Here is a 12,779-nt window from a genome sequence, read left to right on the forward strand (position 1 = left end):
CAGGGTTTTCTTCACCCTTATTGTCAGATTTTAAAGGTCCTAAGGCTCATGTGACTTGTGTTGACATGTATTAGTCTTTCCCCTACCCCACCACCCTATGATCATTTAGCAGGTTCTGGGTTGGGAGCATCATTAGTGAGATAGGGATGTCAGCATGTGAAATGTGGCTTTTCTTCCTTTACCCTACATTTTTGTGTCTTGCAGAGCATTTTGGACACTGCCATGTACTTCTTGCTACATTTGAAAAGGTGAGTAAAAGTAGAGCAGAAAGATTTCTCCTCTTCTTGGATTAAGCTAAGTATTAATAACCTATTTCCCTGCCCCTCCACAAAGAAGGCCAGTGTTCAGGCTACCTGAGCTCCAGTAGACCTAACTCTGGAGCTGACTTTGTTGTCTTCTCTGTATTTATTATGTATATATTTAATCTGTGCAAGTGTTTTAGTATTTTGTATTTATTTTTGGTTTGTATTTATTCTGTATATATAATCTATACAAATATTTATTCTGTATTATTTGTTTTAATTTTATTTATTTGTTTTGTATTTATTCTGTACATAGTGTTGTAGTGGATGGAAAGCTGGCCTTGAAGCCAAGAAGACCTGGGTTCAAGTCCTGCCTATAACACAGACTGGCTGTTTGATCCCAAGCAAGTCATTTAAACTCTTAATGCTTCAAGCAACTCTTTAAGACTTAAGTTTCAGAAAAGGTGCAAAGAAATCACAAGACTAGTCTCCATCCCTGTATTTATTTTTTCTTTTCTTTTCTTTTTTTTTTTTTTTTTTGCAGGGCAATGAGGATTAAGTGACTTGCCCAGGGTCACAGAGCTAGTAAGTGTCAGATTTGAACTCAGGTCCTCCTGAATCAAGGACCAGCTTTATCCACTGTGCCACCTAGCTGCCCCCCCCCCAGTATTTATTCTTGTTTTTGTTTTGTTTTTTGCTTTTGGTGAGGCAATGAGGGTTAAGTGACTTGCCCAGGGTCATACAGCTAGTGTCAAGTGTCTGAGGCCAGATTTGAACTCAGGTCCTCCTGACTCTGGGGCTGGTGCTCTGTCCATTGCGCCGGTATTTATTCCTTTTTTTTTTTTTTAAGTGAGGCAATTGGGGTTAAGTGACTTGCCCAGGGTCACACAGCTAGTAAGTTTTAAGTGTCTGAGGCTGGATTTGAACTCAGGTTACTCCTGACTCCAGGGCTGGTGCTCTATCCACTGCGCCACCTAGCTGCCCCTGATGGTATTTATTCGTAATATACTTATCTATGAACATGGTGTTTCCTCCTGCTAGAACATAAATGACTGAAGAGTCAGGGTGATTTCAGTCTTTGTGTTTGTGTTCCCCACACCAAGCACAGGGCCTACATGTAATGGGCCTTTATTTAAATGCTAGATTAATTGACCTCTTCTTTCCTTCTCTTCCCTGTCATGATAATAATCTTTTCATTTCAGCACACAGATGGCACTTTCTGCGTAAAGCCCTTGAAACAGAAGCAGGTGGTAAGTGTTTGAAAGCCAAGACCTGTTTTTAGCCCTCTTCACCAAATGGGAACAAACAAGTAGGGGAGTGAGGTTCAGGTTCTTAGATGTCTAGGCTGGCCTAAAAGAGATTCTGATTTTTAGCATCTTTATGGACTGAGAATTATTGGGTCTGAGACAAGAAATTCAGAGAATGGAAGGATTGGAAGAGCTTTCTGCTTTAGGCTTTTGGCAGCAAGGGGCTATGTGTGGGAAGGGAGAGAGGTACTACAGGGAAGTTTCAACCAAGTGAGGAAAATTCATCTGTAGAACAGGGGCTGGGGGCTGTCAGCCTGAGAGGTTTTCCCCAGCCTAATACAAATGTTCAGAAATGACATGTTTGTTGCCTACCACGATCCCTTACCATTAAACTTAGCAAATGCACCTCCATATACATCTGAAGGAGAAAGAAGCTCCAACCTCCTCTTCAGCTATAGGCCTAAACTAAATCATTAGGGAGACTCCTTTCTTTGAGTTAAGCATTTTCCATGGGTAAGAATGCAAATCCTTGGCACAGTGGATAGAGCACGGGCCCTGGAGTCAGGAGTACCTGAGTTCAAATGCAGCCTCAGACATTTGACATTTACTAGCTGTGTGACCCTGGGCAAATCACTTAACCCCAATTGCCTCACTAAAAAAAAAAAAAAAAAAAGAATGCAAATCCTTCTGGGATTGAAACACATTGAGGCATAGTTAGTTAAAAAAAAATATTCGTGTGACTTAGAGATCCTTTCTAGGAGGACAGGTAAGATCAACTTTTAGAAGAGGATCTGTTGGCTTGATCTGAACCGAATGCAGTGTGCATAGGCCATGTGGCAAGAGCTGTTAACTGTGGGTCAGTGGTATGAAAGGTGTTGGGAACAGTGAGTAGAAGCCAAATCATGGAAAGCCTTAGAATGCCAGGCATATGAAAGATTCTGGGCAGATGAGAATACCTCATTGTACACATGAGGAAACTGAGACTCAGAGAAGACTTGCTTGATTATATCTTTTTTGGGGGGGGGTCAGGCAATTGGGGTTAAGTGACTTGCCCAGGGTCCCACAGATAGTAAGTGATAAGTGTCTGAGGCCGGATTTGAACTCAGGTCCTCCTGAATCCAGGGCCAGTGCTCTATCCACTGCACCACCTAGCTGCCCTGCTGATTATATCTTTTGTAAATGGCAGAGCAAATATTATGACCAGGGTCTCCTTCCTACAAGTCTGATAATCTTCCTACTACTCTGTGAATCTAGTTTAGAGTTTTGCCTAAGGCCAGCAAAAGTGGAAGTAAATAGTGGCCAGCTGGGGACCGAAAATATGTCAGATGAGTCTCTAGGGTTATAGAGGTTAAATGGGGCAGGAAAGAGATATTAATCAGCACCAACTAATAGGAAGTGGGACCACTTTGTCAGTGGTATTGACCTAGCTGGTCATCCTTGGGAGTTGAGGTTTTAAGGAGGGGTCTTGTAGAGGAGGATTTTGGCCAAATGTTAGAGGGGAGGATTGATCATGACTAGCTTAGACTATGGGGAGCGGAGGCTTCATGGATATTTCAAATTTATTCAACTAATATTTGACAAATACCCAATCATCACCACATAACAACGATTCCAATCAGAAGTTTCCTTCTTTTGGGGGGGGGGCAATAAGGGTTAAGTGACTTGCCCAGGGTCACACAGCTAGTAAGTGTCAAGTGTCTGAGGCCAAATTTGAACTCAGGTCCTCATGAATCCAAGGCTGGGGTCTTATCCACTGCGTGACCTAGCTGCCCGTCCTCCAAGTTTCTTTCTGAATAGATAATAGTAATAATACATGATAACATAATCTTAAAATTTATCTACATATATAAAGTCAGTATCTGTCTATACTATAAAAATAAGAGCAATATTGACACTGATCTTGTCAAAGGAAAGCAGTACAAGATTTTTAACTTCTTCCTTGGCCTTTGCTGAAGTCTGTTTCTTTCTGCTTGTCTTCATCCCTTCCGCTTTCCTGCTTCTCTTTCCTTCTAGGCAAGTCTTCTTTAACTGGCTATAATATAGGACTGCCTGTATAATATAGGAAATTGAATAATCCATCAAAGAAAAAGCTCCACTGAATTAATTTGTAGAGTCCCTAGATTTTTCCCCCGCTGTGGATCAGTGATCTTTGGTAGAAAAAGCTTTTTCTCCTGCTGTAGTCAAACCCATCCATTGTTCACAAATCTTGTCACTTTGAATTTTTCTCCTTGTGGTTTCCAGGTAGATGGGGTCAGTTACCTCCTTCAAGAAATCTATGGGATTGAAAACAAGTACAACACACAGGATTCTAAGGTAAGACTTAATGACCAAGAACAGAACGCACATTTCCCAGATAGAGGTAGGAGCTCAACAGCCCAAGCTAAGAACTTGGACCTGGGGGTGGAATTTTCTCCTTTTATATTTTACATGTTTGTCTTTGTGCCAACTTTAAATTTGTTTCTGACTTTAGCTTTATTTTCATTGAAAGAGAATAGATCCCTTGTATGCTTCTGTCACTGCACTCTGTGGCAAATTCTTCTTCAGCAACATGGTTTAATGTTCTTCTGTATTTTACATGCTTAACTCCCTGCAGTAGCTCTGACTTATCTCACTCCTGTCCTCTTCAGTCTCCAGAGCTCAGAATGCCATTGTAGGCCATGTAAGAGCATAATATATCAATGTATGTCTGTTCTTAGATAAGCTTAATCAACCTCATCCCCTTTCATGTTTAGCTAATGATTTCATGAAGTAACAAGTCTCAATACTTTTGCTTAATCACCTTGTGATACCCTCTGGGGCTACTTCTTCAAACTTTAAGTCGAACTCAAAGGTGTAGTCTCCTGAAGGGCAACTGGCACATCAGGTTCTAGGAGTAATCCTGTTGGACTATACATCTAACATACCTCAAGAGCCCTCACTGATATTCTCTCCATTATCAAGCAGCCAGCAAACTTAATTAGCTTTTAGCAAAGGCATTTTACTAACTTGGTAAAGTAAAAATAATTGATATAAAACATTTCTCAAAAAAACCTGGCATTCAGTCTCCCACATATATACCCAGCATTCATGAGAAAAGTGGGCTTCACCTTAATATAGAATCATAGTGAGACACATGCATCATATGTACACAACTTACTGGCATTCTATGAGCTGGAAGCCCTTTCTTTAGTCCACTGTTGGCATTTTTGTCTGGTGCATGAGGTCACATTCTTCTCTTTGGTGACTCTCTTTTTGTATCAGAATCCATTTCTGTCCTTGATATACTTTTTCTCTCACAGCTGTATGCTTTTTTCTTACTGGTCCATTCTCTCTGATAACATGGCCAGTGGTGGCGTGGAGGGAGGGGAAAGGGGAAGATAAGAGAAAACTTTGAAATCCCCATCTCCTACAAAGATCAGTTCCCTCTCAGGGGACTGTTTCCCCCCCCCCCCCCACACACACACACAGACTCTCTTGCAAGCTCTAAGCTAAATTTCTCCCACTGCTAGACGGGTCAGATGCTGGAATTCTTTCAAAGTCCCCAAATGCATGGTTATATTGTTTGATTAGCCAGTCATGCTGTTTCCTTTATGATATGAAGAGGTCTGCACCTCAGTTTACATATTTTAAATTTTCTCATGTTTACATGTGATTATGTTAGTTTGGGAAGGAGTGGTGGCGGTGGAATCACACACTCCCCCCCCTCCCTTACAGTCTTATCAGTGAGGTATGTGAGATCAAGGTTCTTGTGCTCTCAACTCAGTAGTTTTATCCCCTTGGCCAGGTGGCTGAGGATGAAGTGAATGATAACAGTGCTGAATGTGTGGTGTGTCTCTCGGATGTCCGGGATACCTTGATTTTACCCTGCCGCCACCTCTGCCTCTGTAACACCTGTGCAGACACCCTGCGCTACCAAGCCAACAACTGCCCCATCTGCCGACTACGTAAGTCCCAGGGATGGAGGGGAAGGCACTATGAGCAGATGGGGGCAAAGGAATTTTTTTTTTTAATTTTAGTGAGGCAATTGGGGTTAAGTGACTTGCCCAGGGTCACACAGCTAGTAAGTGTCTGAGACCGGATTTGAACTCAGGTACTCCTGACTCCAGGGCCAGTGCTCTATCCACTGCGCCACCTAGCTGCCCCGAGGCAAAGGAATTTGATGTCTAAAGCACCAAAGGCCCTGCTCCATCTGGGATCTGGCAAATCCTTGGGACCTCTGGGAAAAAAGGAAGGGGTATCTTTGTTTTCTCTGGGCAGGTGGGCATCCACTCCCTCCCACACACTCTGTCCCCTGTATCAAGACATCCTAACTGGTCATCTTTCCTCTTCACAGCATTTAGGGCTCTGCTTCAGATTCGGGCCATGAGGAAGAAATTGGGCCCCTTGTCCCCAACCAACTTTAACCCCATCATCTCTTCCCAAACATCTGACTCTGAAGAGCACTCAGTAAGTTGGGCCACAGTCTAAAATGGGAGCCTTTGTTCATTTTCCAGGACTGAGAAACAGATGCTTTAGAGGATCCCCGCTGATTTCTTATTTCCAATGTCCTTTTCTTTACCACTCTGACACTATGATATGTCTTATGTATCCTGTGCATAAGCCCATCAAAATTAGGTTGTTTTGAAACCAGCAAAATCAACATTTGAGTCCCATAGTAAATAAGACACTTTCCTTCCTGGATACCTGTTTTCTCATTTTTGATGGCACATACCACTTGAGAGAGCCCTAACCCTGCAATTAACCATGGGGTGGAGGAGTGTCGAAGAGGACAGACAGACAAATTATTATTCTGTAATTCAGTACTATTTATTTATTATCAGTCCTCTAAAATGTGAGTGCTTATCCTTCTCCCATTTCATAAAGGGGTATAATAACAAGGTCCAGAAAGACAATTTAACAGAGTTTCATAGTGGTAGACAGAGGCTTAAGGACAGTCTCCCAACTTTTCAGCTCTTCCCTTTTAATTCAGGTACTGTCTCTTTTAAGATTAACCCATTGGGGGGGGCAGATAGGTGGCAGATAGGTGGCGCAGTGGATAAAGCACTGGCCTTGGATTCAGGAGGACCTGAGTTCAAATCCAGCCTCAGACACTTGACGCTTACTAGCTGTGTGACCCTGGGCAAGTCACTTAACCCTCATTGCCCTGCCAAAAAAAAAAAAATTAACCCATTGGCAGGCTCCAGGTAGAATGACTACATAGAAAGAGCCCTCCCTTCCTGAAGCTATTTGGCACATGAATCTCTCCTCTCTCCTGGTGTTGAAATTATTTTTACTAAGCCCTTAAAGCAAATATAGAAGGAACCTCTCATGTGGAGCCAGAAATAAGATTTTGTTATGAAACTAGGATTTACTTTGGAATGAGGATGATTACTCACCTGCTACAGACACCTGCCACCTTTAGAGTTTAACAACCTGTCTCTGGTTCTCCTAGTCCTCAGAAAACATTCCCTTGGGTTACGAAGTTGTATCTCTGCTGGAAGCCCTAAATGGGCCCCTTACACCATCCCCGGCCGCTCCCCCACTTCATGTTCTTGGAGACACCCACCTGTCAGGAATGTTACCTTCTTATGGCAGTGACGGACATCTCCCCCCCGCGGTCAGAACCATCTCCCCTCTTGACCGCCTCTCTGACTGCAGCAGTCAAGAACTCAAGCTCAAGAACAGTCTCTCCAAGTGAGTAGCCAGCACTTGATAGTCATGTCTCTAAGATACTTGGGGTGATGGATGTTTCTAGCATTCTTTTTCCCTTTTTTATTTTAGTGCTTTATCAATGCTTTTAAAAAACACCATTGGCATTTCTTAATACTCATCATGAGCAGAATCACAATGAATAATAGTATTTCTGTGGCACTTTAAGGATTTCAAAGCACTTTTGTTATTTCAGTCAGTCCTCACCACAAACTTGTGAGGTAGGTCCTATTATTTTCTTCATTTAACAGATGAGGAGACTGAGGCAAAGTGGGGTTAAATGACTTGCCTAAAGTTATACAGCAAGTAAGTGTCCCAAGCAGAAGTTGAACCTTGCTTAGTAACAAGGAAGTATAGTTAAACCATACAGATTGTCACAGGGACCACATCTGACAGCACAGTCCTCATTCTATCACCTCTGTGCTGAAGAGAGGGGTTAATATGTTTTCCCATCAGTTTTGTGGAGCCAGGATTAATCATCACATTGATCCAAGCTCTTCCAATGCTTTTCACACCTGCCCAATGACAGTGGAAGCTTTTATCTTGGCTCCCTAAGGAGAAACTAACTGACCCTCTGAGACTTATCTAGAATTTAACAACCCCACCAAACACCTGAGGTGCCTTCAGAACATTAAGGAAGGGACTAATGCACTATCATTGATTTTGTGAGATTCAGACACAGCAGCATAAGGTTGTGCTGGTAGTAGTATTTGGAAATAAAAAATGTATTCTGGAGGGCTCCCTGCACACTCTTCTGAGAACATGCTGATGCTTCCAGGCCTAAGCAATACATGGTATCGATGCTTCGAGGGAATCTATATCAAAATAATAATGACACACTTTAATTTTGTAATGGTTTTCTTAAAAAAAAAAACAACGAACTAGTCATTTGGATTTACAAGATCTTTATGGTAGAGTAGGGGGGGGAGAGTATTTTTGATGTCTATACTGGACCAGAGAGAGAGAGAGAGAGAGAGAGAGAGAGAGAGAATGTTGATATAGAAGTACACACAACCACAACAGATTGTCAGTGGAGCCAAAGCAAAACTGTGGACACATGGTGTAGTTCTCAGTCCACAGCCTCATTCCTCGCCCAAAAACTACCTCTAAGAGTTAGGTGTCACCCTTGATCTTTCTCACTCACTCCTTTTATATTTATGGGATTTGATTGATTTGAGTATAGACAGAGTTTGTTTCTTTTGGGTCACAAATATCTCCTTTAAACTTACCCAGGTCCATCTCCCAGAATTCATCCATGCTGCACGAAGAAGATGATGAGCAGTCCTGCAGTGAATCTGAAATGCATCTCTCCCACAGGCAGTCTCCTCATCAGCTTGAAGAGGTGATGGGCACTCTGTTCTCTCTCCTCTTGGGACACAGTACCTACTGTCCTCCTGTCCTCTCCTGCACACCCCACCCTGAAAACACAACCCTCCCCTTCAGCTCCATTCCTCTTTGGGGCTCAAAGCCAAGACAGTTTTTGGGAACAGAGCTGCCTATCCTATACCTGTCGAGTGGACTTAGACTCCTGTCTTCAGAATTGAAGAACTTGTCCATAATCATGAGTGCCAAGGGTTTTCCCATGGAACAGCTGCTAGGTGACCTATGTCACTTGAGCCATAGCTGTGTACAATTCCAGCAGATGCTGTGCCCTAGGCAGGCTGGGCTGACTGGAGTTTTCCCTCCTCCCTTGGGAGGGAGTTGTCATTCCAGAATAAGGTTGAAGAGAAGTGATGACAAAAGAGACACTAGCACTAGTGTTACCTATTACCTCCCTTTTCTGAGTATAGACAGCCTCAGCCTCCTGGCTGCTGGTTTCCCCTTTCCTCCTTACACATACACACATTTCCTTTCCCTCTCTACTGCTACCAATCATGTCTGCTTTGAGCTCACTCTGCCTTCCCTCTGTTGCTTTTCCAGGAGTGCGGTGCAACTCCAGAGAGTGAGAATCTCACTCTATCTTCATCAGGAGCCATCGGCCAGTCATCTTGCACAGGGACCCCACTCTCTTCCACTATTTCTTCCCCAGAAGGTACTTAAAGGAGTAGGACTCACGGTTGCTGTGGACCTTCCCTCCAGCTTAGGTCAAAGGGACTCATTTTTTCTTTAGGGCTGTAGTCAGTTAATACTCAAGCATGGTAAATGTAGTCCCTGGTTGAGGGAGGGGTGGACAGGAGACTTCCCCTTCCACTGTGATAAGAATACTTACTGACAGCAGCTCCATTGTCTCCTGGGCCAGGGAACTGATTTCCATTAGCCTCTTCTGATTTCCATTTCTGAGAGAAGCAGGAGAGTTTCTGGTTCTTGTTTTTTAACCTTGATACTAGTTTTATTCCATGTCTTGGGGGAAAAGTCCCTCTCTTGTAAAAAACAAACAAACAAACAAAAACCTTAATGCTAATTCATAGAATTATAGATTTAGAGCTAAAAGGGACATTAGAGACCACTGATTCCAAATCCTTCATTTTACAAATGAAGAAATGGAAACACAGAAATATTAAGTGACTTCCCCATGGTCACACAACTACTATTTAGGGTACGATTTGAACTCAGGACTTCCTGAGTGGCCTAACCACTCCTTCATGGACAAGGTTCTGATTTAACAGTCTGGAAGCCTCCTTTTTTCCTAATCTTTTCTCTTTAGTCTCTGAGACTAAATTCTGAGCTCTAGACCTTAAATAAGGCAAAAGCTCAGTAAACCCCAGTTTTAACACTTTTTTAGTCGAGCATGGGAAAAGGTTCCTGCCTTGGGGACAGGGAGGAAGATTTCCTCCTTCTTTTTAAACCGTCAAGATCTGGTTCTTTCCTCTCCTGTGTTCACTGTAACTAAGGCGGCTTAGCTTCTCTCATCTCTTCTCTCTGCAGACCCTGTCAGCAGCAGCCTGGCACAATCTGTCATGTCCATAGCTTCTTCTCAAAGCCAGAACTCCCAGATCAGCACTGACACAGTCTCCTCTATGTCTGGTTCCTATATTGCCCCTGGCACAGAAGAGGAGGGAGATGCTCTCCCATCCCCACTGGCCGCCAGCGGAGCCCCATCAGAAGAAGGCGAGGTAGGGAGAAAGCTGCTGGCATCCTCACTGCTCTTCGAACTAAATACACTTGGAAAAGCAGCTTGAGATAAGTGGGACCTATTTTCACCCCAAGAAAAGATTCAACAACTCAGTTCAATAAGCATTTATTAAGTACCTTTTAAGTATGCAGGCACTGGCGATGCAAAGATAACAATAAACCCCTTATATTCTACAGGGGGACATCGCCCGTAATATGAAATAACTGCCAAGTAATTTTGATGGGGGATTCAGGAGACACTTAACACCTTAGGAGAAAAGCCTCATGTGAGAAGTGACACTTGGTTATCTATGCCTTAAAGGGAGCTAGGGGTTCCAAGATGCAGAGATGGGTGGAGAGAGATCAAGATGAGGGAGGGGCTGAGAGATGACTCTAGAACCTAGGAGGAGCAAAGCTGGGAGTAGTTCCATTTCAAAGACCCTTCATATGCCACTGTCCTCTGTCTGAAATTTTTCTGGCCTTTATCTTATGTCTCCCAATTTGTAACTGAAGCACATGTGGGCCGTGAGTTTCCCATAGTTCTTGTAATAGAGCAAGAAGAAGTTGGTGAACTTGCCACTTACCCCTTTTGTTATTTTGCAGTTGATGCCCGTTGAGTCCCCAGATACTGATTTTATCGGTGTCCCAGCAGAAGAGCAGGACGCAGAGGTAATGTGTTAAACAGCAGTGCCCCCTTTTCTAGAGTTGGTGAAGCTGCTTGAACTAAAAAGCCAATAATCTAAGGCTTTGAGGATGGGCCTCACAGTCCAGTGTTGGGAGCTGCTGTTGCAAGAGATGTGAGGAAAGTCATGTTATTCAGGAAACTTCTCATCTTTGTACTCTCTCACAAATGTTTAATGGGATGGAAACTCCAAATAGGTTACTTTGTGGCAGAATCCTAAGCTTTGATCACATTAGTCGATTACCCATTCCAGGTGGATCACTATAAATAGATCTATCCGTTGAGCCAGATCTTCAGCCTTAAGACACTAGGTAAGATGTAGGCCCTGTAGATTCCTAAGCCAGAGATTAGTATATACTCATCATTGATCTTGTGTCTCATTTATTGCTCTTGTGATTTCAACACAGGAGAGGGGAAAAAAGGCTAACCAAGGGGCACTCCCAACAACAACAACAAAACCCATTCTTCATGGGGCACATTGGTGTAAAATTGAGCAGAACCAAACCCCTATAGACTAACTGTGTCTCACTAAGCAGAATCTACCCTGATCAACACAGCAGGGAGAATGGGGCATGATGGGACTTAGAGCCAGAAGGAAGTCCATGAAGAGCCTTGAGCAGAGTGAGAGAAATTCCTGAGGGTCATTCCTACAGTTAGGGAGTAACAGATGGATAGAGTAGGAGGGAGCCTGTTGGTATTGACCCTTCCACTAGGGATAGGAGCTGATTGAATATTTAGGGATGCTGTCTAATGAGAACAGAGAGCCATGTTTAGACTAGCTTCTCTGTGGAAGTGAACAAAATACATACTGAGAGTGGAACTGGAGACTAACCAGGCTAAGTAAGCTGAAGGGGGCATTGCAACCCCAGCCATACCAATAAAATGGGAGCTCCTTGGTTTTTCTAGCTATGTTTTCATTATGGTAAGTGCAGGGATTTGTAGGTATTTATGCTGGTCTGGGGTCATGGTTTGTTCCTTCAACATTCATAGCCTCTTTGCTGTGTCCTAGGGGAACGATGTGTTGGAAGAAGAGGATGGATCACCCACACAGGAAGATGGTAACAGACTGACCCTTTGCCTTCTTTTATTTTAATTTTCCTTCCAGGGTGGTGATGTCAAGGCAAAGAAAAGAGGACCAGTTGGCATGATGGCATTATTTAGTTGTATGGTTGATGAAAAGAAACTTATGAATGCAACGTATGGAAGATAACAGGGTGGTAGGAGAACCCAGGCGTATCTTTCTAACTTTTCAGGAAGGAAGGAAGGAAAAAGAAGGAAGGAAGTCAGGAAAGGAAGTCAGGAAGGAAGGAAAAAGAAGGAAGGAAGGAAGGAAGTCAGGAAAGGAAGGAAGGAAGGAAGTCAGGAAAGACGTGCCAGGCACTGTGCTAAGTGTTGGGGTATTGGGCTAAGGACTCTATCTAAGGCAGATCGTGCTTGTGTATGTTGTTGGACAGTTACCTGATCACTTTGTTTCTCCCTGCATAGCTCCTCAGCCAAGTGCCCCAGGGTCATTCAGGCAGCACTTCTCTGGTAGAAATAGCAACAGTGTTTTACAGTAATTTCTCTACCTCAGGGAGAGGACCTTGGTTTGATTAACTTTAATTCAGAAGATTGTTCTCCTTCCTATAAAAGAAAGACATTGAGAAGTTGCGGCTGTTACATGAAGAGAATTATCAAGAAAGTAGAGACATGAGTCTTCTTAATACCACATAGGCATGTGTCTGCAAATCGTTGCAATGACTTTTCATTGGCAACATTTGGGACTTTAATGCTCTCTTTTTGGAATGGAAAAGGCATTCTTTCCTCCTCCCCCTCTCCTCACTAAAAATTAACTTAGCAGTTAGTAAAAGGATGGTCCAGAAGGAAGGTTCTAGGGCAAAAATAGACACC

General features: G+C 43.2%; 1 protein-coding gene across 5 annotated transcripts in view; it reads left to right on the forward strand.

Annotated features, from left to right (window-relative positions):
- The window catches only part of RNF157 (ring finger protein 157), a 146,487-nt gene that overhangs the window by 122,634 nt on the left and 11,074 nt on the right, over positions 1 to 12,779 (forward strand). For all 5 annotated transcript variants that reach the window (XM_044002958.1, XM_044002956.1, XM_044002961.1 and 2 more), the window contains 11 exons: positions 205 to 248; positions 1,445 to 1,492; positions 3,731 to 3,802; positions 5,253 to 5,412; positions 5,802 to 5,914; positions 6,900 to 7,141; positions 8,390 to 8,498; positions 9,077 to 9,188; positions 10,022 to 10,209; positions 10,811 to 10,876; positions 11,899 to 11,947. In XM_044002958.1, the coding sequence (XP_043858893.1) occupies positions 205 to 248; positions 1,445 to 1,492; positions 3,731 to 3,802; positions 5,253 to 5,412; positions 5,802 to 5,914; positions 6,900 to 7,141; positions 8,390 to 8,498; positions 9,077 to 9,188; positions 10,022 to 10,209; positions 10,811 to 10,876; positions 11,899 to 11,947 (1,203 nt within the window). The remainder of the gene's footprint in view (positions 1 to 204; positions 249 to 1,444; positions 1,493 to 3,730; positions 3,803 to 5,252; positions 5,413 to 5,801; positions 5,915 to 6,899; positions 7,142 to 8,389; positions 8,499 to 9,076; positions 9,189 to 10,021; positions 10,210 to 10,810; positions 10,877 to 11,898; positions 11,948 to 12,779) is intronic.

This window comes from Dromiciops gliroides, chromosome 4, assembly GCF_019393635.1.
Source record: "Dromiciops gliroides isolate mDroGli1 chromosome 4, mDroGli1.pri, whole genome shotgun sequence".
NCBI lineage: Eukaryota > Metazoa > Chordata > Mammalia > Microbiotheria > Microbiotheriidae > Dromiciops > Dromiciops gliroides.